The sequence below is a fragment of the Gavialis gangeticus genome, unplaced genomic scaffold, assembly GCF_001723915.1.
Source record: "Gavialis gangeticus isolate Ggan-Ray unplaced genomic scaffold, GavGan_comp1, whole genome shotgun sequence".
In the NCBI taxonomy this organism is placed as follows: Eukaryota; Metazoa; Chordata; order Crocodylia; family Gavialidae; genus Gavialis; species Gavialis gangeticus.
The window spans coordinates 21,756,889-21,764,034 of record NW_017729011.1 but is presented as its reverse complement, the minus strand read 5'-3'; the positions used below and the strand labels follow the sequence as shown (position 1 = coordinate 21,764,034).

Genomic DNA, 7,146 nt, shown 5'->3' with positions numbered 1-7,146 from the left:
CGTGCAATGCCACCACGTGCAGTGCACGCTGGCTGCCCCCGTGCATCGGTGCGGGTAACGTCAGCGGAGCATGTAGCCCGGCTGTCACATCGCAGGCAGTGGGGCACCAGGAAATGAGCCGTTTATTGCCCAGTAAGGTGCACGCTTGAGGGGAGCGGGGGAACAGTTGCCTCTCGCTGTAAAGCACAGATGCTATCCGTCTCATCTGGCGGCTGGGCATACGCTTGGGCAGCATCGCAGTGGGAGCATAATCCACCGTGGCTGATAATGCTCTGAAGATCAGTGTGAAATCTAAGCATCCAAGCAGTGCCCTGTTTGCCAAAGCGGGTCGGTCGGTCTGATCGGGGGGAGATGAGCAGGAATTGGCCTTGTAAGCCCTTGAGCGGCTAATGTGTGGCCTCAGAAGGAGTGTGAATGGAGATGGGCCCGCGAGGCATCTCCAGACCTGCACGTATCGTGGATCGCCCTTTGAAATGGCACCTGAGGTGCAAGGAAGGGCAGCCAGCTCTTCTGCAATCCCCTGTGTTTTGCTAGACCAGCCGCTGGAGGGCTTGTCTGCACAGCCCGGAGCAGCTCGCACCGGATGCTGGACTGGCACGTCGTAGGTCCGGGCCGATGGCACCATCTGGCTTTGCAGTGCCCAGCCTGACGGGAAGGCATTGCCACGGAGGTGTTTCTCAGCTGGGGCCCTTTAATTTCTGCCGAATCGAAACCTGCATCGCGTTGTAGCCCTTTTGGACTCAGCTGAGACCCCAGGCAGTCACCGCCCCAGCAGCAATACCAGGGCGGGGGGTGGTCCATTGGCTGTGAAGTGCAACATGGACCCCTCTGCTAAAGATTGCAAGCTCTGACCTTTCACCGCGATGCAGCCGCGTGTAACTGGGGTCAGTGGGGCTGCCCCTGACTTTCCCCTGGCTGCCTAGTAAATCTGGCCGTAGGGCATATTTGGCGCTTCTTAGTCGAAGCCAAGAGCATCCTGCATCACCTGGGTTTTGGCGAGACCCAGCGGCTGGCAGTACGTGTGTGCAACCGTTGCTGGTATTGCAAGCGATAGAGCTCGGGTCCCCGGTGGGGGGGTGAGGCGTGGGCAGGGTGAGGGGCACGGAGGCAGGAAGCAGTGGCTGTGCCAACCTGGTTTCCAGCAAGCCCGGAGTCGTCTGTCAGGGCTGTCGGCTCCCTGTGCTGGGGCTGGATGTCTGGGGAGGTTAGAAGAAGAAAGGAAAGGGAAAAAAAAGAAGTAGCAGCTTGCAACACGTGATGGGAATTTAAAAAAAGCCCTCCAATTAAAGCAGCGAGCAGGGCGGAGGATGCAACTGCTCTTCCGAGGCTGCTGGCAGGCAGCTGAGCGGTCTCCCCGGCGCCCGCGTCCAGCTCTCCACAATGCTCTGGCTTCGGAGGGACTGGCTTCTCCGTCACACCAAGTTCCTGTGGAAGTGGTGCCAGTCCTGCGTGCTGCCCGCGTCCCCGGCCCACCGGCCTCACAGGCTGAGGTAAGGAGCCGGGGGCGGGCGCACCTGGCACCTCCGCAGCATCCCTTTGGTCTCGGGGCTCTGTCCTGAAGGAGCGTTTCTGAGTGACCTGTGTGAAATCCTGCCGCCCCGCGCCACGAGGGATTCTTGCCTGGCCTTTCATTTCTGCTAAACTGAAACCTGCATCACGTCGTAGCCTGGCTGGACTCAGCAGGGACTTTCCAGCTGAGACCCCAGGCAGGACAGCAATGCCCGGGAGGGGGTCCGACCACATCCGTGCAGGTCCCTTGGGTGAGGGGCAGGGAGGAAGCAGTTCGTGCAGTTTCTTCTGCGTGAAGCTGTTGCAATTTGCTGCGGCCGGTGCACGGGGCAGCTGGTAGGAAACGCATCCAGCCCTTGACGCCTTCAGCTCTGAGCCCAGCTTCCCACAGGCAAGTCCTTACCCCGCGATACCTCTGGAGGTGCTCAGACGCGTGGGCAGCATCTGCCGTGCCCGGGCACCTCTGGGCAGTATGGAGGCGAAAAGAGACGGGCCGAGATTGCAAGAGCAAGGCAGAGCTTGGCTCTCAGCGACCCCAGGCCAGCTCCAGATTCTTTCCTGTTTTAAAAACCCCTTGGATGATTTTCAGGGCCTGGGGGCTGCATGCTCAGTCCCTGGGGCTAGTGTAGTAACAGCTCTTGTGCCAGAGGCAGAGGGCTGCAGGACATCCTCAGGCCGCGGCTGGCCCTGCCCCAGGTTGTTCCCAGCAGAGATGCTGGGGAGGAGATAGTGCTGCCAGATGTGCGTTTCCCTCCAAGTCCCCGCTGCTGGGACCAGAGGACTTAGGTGAGAAATTTGCAGTTTCCTTCCAAAGGAGAGGTTTTTTCTGGCCCTCCCAGCTGGGGAGAAAGGTGCGATCTGCAAAGACTCCAGCATCACGAGGCCAAAAAAAAAAAAAAAGTGACTATGGCCTTAGCAACCTTGAGCTTGACTTAAAAATCCTAAAGTTTGGGGGAACCCGATGCATGATTTTGGGGGGACCTGGGAGTTGCATGGTCTGCTGCATTTCTGGAAGGGCCAGAGCTCCAGCAGCCCCAGCGGACACGTGGCGCGGGCTTTGTCTGGGAGCGTTAAGCGGACCGGGGGTTCGTGACGCGGTTCAGTGACGTGCAACACGACTCTCCCCTTGCCGGCCAGGTTGCTCCGTCGAGCGCAAGGCGGGTGCGCTCTCTCTGCAGGCGGAGGCAGCGGACGCACCGTTGCAGCTCGGGGTCTGCCGACGTCTGGCTTTGAAGCTGCAGCGCTGTGTCGGAGGTCGCGGGCTGCCGTGTTGATCCCCTGGCTCCGCGGGACATCTGTATCCTGGGCTGGGAGGCAGGAAGGAAGCGAGCTGCTGGTGGGGGGGCTCGGGGCTTGGCAGGAGCCCTGGAGAGCTGTCAGCTGTTGTGCTGGGGCTGTCAGAAGCAGCATTTACTATCAACAAAACACAGCTTGTCTTTGGGCGCGTTTCTGGCCCTGGCTTCTCCGAGAGCTGGGTGCTGCTTCTGACAGCCACGGAGGTGTGAGACGGGCCCGGTGCAGGGAAGCGTTGATGCCATCTGCTCCGCGTCTGCTTTGCCAGGAAAAGTCTCGGCGCCGGCAGCTTTCCTGCAGTCCCGGGCCCCCGCGGCTGTGCACCGCCCGGGCCGGGCGGCCGAGGGAAGTCTGGCCGCTTTTCGTGACCCGCTTCCTCCGGGCTTGACCCAAAGGAGGTCGTGGGGAGGGGGTCACGGGACCTGTGATGATAGATGCTTGCAGGTGTGTTGGATTGGGGGTGGGGGGGGTGGGAAATGAATGACAGAAAGAGGCTTAAATCGCACAGCGAGACCTTTAACCCAGCGCGGGAGAGGCCAGCCCCCAGCTGCACTGAAGTTGGCAGTAATCTTCCTGCAAATCCCTTAAGCCACTTAGGTGTTGTCTTCTGGAGGGCATAAAAATAGCTCTTCCCTTGGATGGGCTGGGCCCCGTGGGTCACGCCAGGCTAGGGTGCTGTGGTCTGCACGGCTGAAAGCTGGGATCCTTGGACGTAGCAGCACGTGCTGCAGGGACCTGATCTGAGGATGCCGGCTGTTGGGTAGCAAAACCATCGCTTGAGCCCACGCCTGGGGTATGAGATGAGGGAGACCTTGCTGTGAAGTCTGTGGTCACAGTGCGGACAGGGCTACGTAACTCATAGTGAGGCCAGGAGGGCTTCTTATACCCATTTCCTCTGACTTCCCGGCTAACTGAGGCCGGAGGAGTTCCCTACATGGTTTCTGCAGCATTCATTGAGTCTGGAGGGCTGCATGCTACTGTCCGTCTGAGACGGCGGTGCGGTGTAGACATAGCTGGGGGACTGGGAGCAGTCTAGCTGCTGCTTGGCAGGATGAATTGGCCTTTGCTGAGCTCTTTGCTCTGACAGCTTGATTGCTTCCCGTACCTGAGCTAGCGCATTTAAAGCTAGCTTGGGGTATCTCTAGGCTGTACTGTAGCCACAGTGGTGCCTGCAGTGGAGACATGATCTACACCATATAATTTACTCAAATGGCATCCAGTCATGGCTTGATGTTTGGCCGTAAGCACTGAGTTAGTGGAAGAAAAGCAACGAGAGCTCATGAGCCCCAGCGAAGGGACCCGCATCTGCTCTAAGATTAGTTTTTGCAGTCTTCCAGCAAGAGGTTTTCTCTGTGCGGCTCGTTATCCAGGCTAGCACCGAGGACGATTGCGACAGGGATGTTTGAAGACGGGGGTAAAATATGGGGCTCTCCAACATCAGTGGGCTTTTGCCATTGCTCGCGCTTGCCCCAGCAGGTCTGTGTCTGGTCCTGCAGCTCTGCCTGTCTGGGTCCACTTGCAGCCCCGAGCCCTTAATAAACAGATTTCCAAGCAGGACAGCCGTCTGCACATAGACATCCCTGTCTGACGTGCCCCGATATCAAAAAAAGGAAAAAAAGCATTTGAATGTTTTAATAACAACTTGGTTGTCAGCGCGCTCCAGTCTGTCGGTGGGTTTAAACGAGTAATAACTAAGGCCGGTACCTTCATTTGGGGCCAACAGACCAGCCAGCCAAAAGCCCTGCAGCGAATCCATTTGTCGACGTCGGCTGCGCCTCGTAAATGTAACTCGATTGATTTTATAACAAGGACAGCTTATTGGTTCAAGCAGCAGCCCATGTCTCGGGCAGAGCACGCCTGATCTAATTACCGCCTCAAGAGCCTTGTTTTCCTGGCGGTTGGATGGATGGGGTGTCAGCAAGGTGCCCCGGAGCCCTGCTGCCGAAACCTTGCAGTGTGTCCGGTCCCAGGAGGTGTCCTCACCCAGGAATCTGCCCCGCCGCGCGTGCCGGGAATACTTCTCCCTAATCTCGCCGAGCCATCGTCTTTATGGAAATAGGGCCGGAGGTGAGAGATGACGGCAGAAAGGGGGAATCTGGCGTAAAGTCCGAAATCTGCAGTAACCTCTGCAGACTTCAAGCACACGTAGCGTACACGAGTGTCGTTGCAGGGTAATAGCCCCCTGCTGAGCTCGAGGGAGAGATCTGCCCTGAAGGGTTCGAGTTGGCGTCGTGCAAAGAGCGGTTACGCAGGCTTTTGAGTCTCGACATTTTCCTGACGGTAAGATTTCGTGCCTAGTTCTTGCAGCCATATTTCTTGCTTAACGTGAACGTGCTGACTAGCAGGCTCGCTAAGCAGCGGGCCTGGAAGACGACGTGATGAATGAAGGCGTCCGCCTGATGCCTGTAATTGCAATAGATCAGGCATCTAAAAAGCATTTACATCCTGTAATTGAGGCATTTTGAAACTGGACGTCGGCTGAAACCACTAACCAGAATTTCTGGGAAAACGCAGCTGAGATCAGACGAAGCAGCTGTCTGTTGCCCGTAAAACGCTGCGAGTTCATTCAGCCTGTGCAAATTTGAGCTCCTCTAAAGCCCTCCTGATCCAACCAGATGCGGATCCCCCACTTCAGTCTTGCCGATAGGATCAGGTCCCAAAGGGGGAAGGCAGGCCAAGCCATGTGCTCTTATGCAGTGGTTCTCAGCTTTTTTTGTACCAGGACCCACTTGTAGACCTCGATGGCCAGTCTTGACCCGCTGCCCTCCGGCCCCAGCCCCGCAATGTGTGGGACGGGGTGGGTGGGTGTGCAGGGCGGGGGGTGGCAGTCTGCCAGCCTGCAAGGAAAAAGCCACGGTTTCCCGCGTTTTTCTCCTTGCAGGAGAAATCCATTTTTAAAGTTTGTTCGTGACTGTCTCGGATATTCTTGAGATGCAAGAAGGGAACAAAGGGCCTGATCCGCGCCCCCCGGCCGTCCGGTCTCGCCCTCCTGGAGGGTTTCTGGGAGCTCCAGCTCCTGGGATCGGGGGGTTGCCTAAGAAATCTCTTTTGTAGTTATAAAGAAAAGCAGCGGTGGCAGGGATAAAGCCGTGGACGTGAAGTGCGTGCACCAGAAGCCCGGAGGAAAAGGACCCAGCGTGATCTGGAAATGATGGGTGCGTGGCGGGTTGCTTCGTCCACCACCGTTTTGCAGTGGGCCCATGCTCTTCATTGGCACGGGGCGGTCTCCATCCACCCGCGGCCTGGGTCTCTGCAGTGCTGGGGGCCATGGAAACCTCCTGCGTCATCGCCGCTCCTGGCAGCCTGGAGGCAGCTGTGCTGCGGTTTGGCTCCCACCTCGCTGGGATTGGCGGGGAAGACGATAGCACCTTCATCCTTTGCATTCCCATGGAAACAAGGCAAAAGGAGAGCTGCTTCTCCCCAGGTAGCAGGAAAGGGGGTGGGGAAGGACCGGAGAAGAGACCTGCAGCAGTAAACAGCAGGGTGGCCTGTGCGGTCTTTACCTGCAGCCCTGATGGAGGAGGAAGAGACTCCGCAGCGGAGGTGTGCAGCCGCGGGCATCGCCCCCGGAGGAAGGACGGCTTTGGGATAAGGGAGACCTGACTTGAAGCCCCCGTCTGCAACAGACTCTCTGCGTGTCCTTGGCAAACCTGCTTAGCCCTCTGCGTCCCATCTGGGACGTGCAGATCACCACCCTTCCAGCCTCCAACCTGTTTAAACCCTGCGGGAGAGGCGCTCTGTGGCTGACCAGCCTGGACACCTCTTGGTCTAACAGGGCTTGAGCTTCCCTGGTGCTGCTGCCAGAGCCAGGAGTTGCATCCTAACAAAGCAGAGTGATTGCTGGGCTTGAATTAAATCACCTTTGGGCTGGCATAGTTGGGCCGACTGGTTTCAGTAGCCAGCAGTACGTGGCAGCCAGTCCCCGCTGGGCTCCCGAGCTAGGAGGACCATCTATTCGTTGGCAGTGAGGACGGTCAACGAGGAAACCGTCCTTCCGCAGGTGTCTGGAGCCACAGCGAGAAGCCTGACCCGCTCTGCCCCCCTGTCCAGACAGCTGCAGCCGTGCCCCGCGGCAAACGTCTCCGTTTCTTACACGATGCTCGTTTGGATCCCTAGAAAATGCACTGGGCTGTGCCGGGCTCTTGAGTTTCGGGAGGTTTGGGAGAGGGCTGGGCCCTCGGCTCTGCACATTGCTGCTGGCCATGTCAGGAAGGTGGATGCCTGCAGCTTTCTCGCTCCGGTCCCTGGGGTTTGCCTCTGGGTCACTGGCACCCATCTGGATCAGCATGAGCTGATTTGTGCAGTGCAGGCGGGGTACAAAGCAGAGTAAAAAAAAAAAAAAAA

General features: G+C 58.1%; 1 protein-coding gene across 1 annotated transcript in view; it reads left to right on the top strand.

Moving 5' to 3' along the window:
- Positions 1-1,325: 1,325 nt before the first annotated feature.
- GPSM1 (G-protein signaling modulator 1) overlaps positions 1,326-7,146 on the top strand; it is an 85,753-nt gene continuing 79,932 nt past the window's right edge. The window contains exon 1 of the mRNA XM_019510312.1: positions 1,326-1,490. Within this exon, the coding sequence (XP_019365857.1) occupies positions 1,381-1,490 (110 nt within the window). The 5' untranslated portion in view covers positions 1,326-1,380. The remainder of the gene's footprint in view (positions 1,491-7,146) is intronic.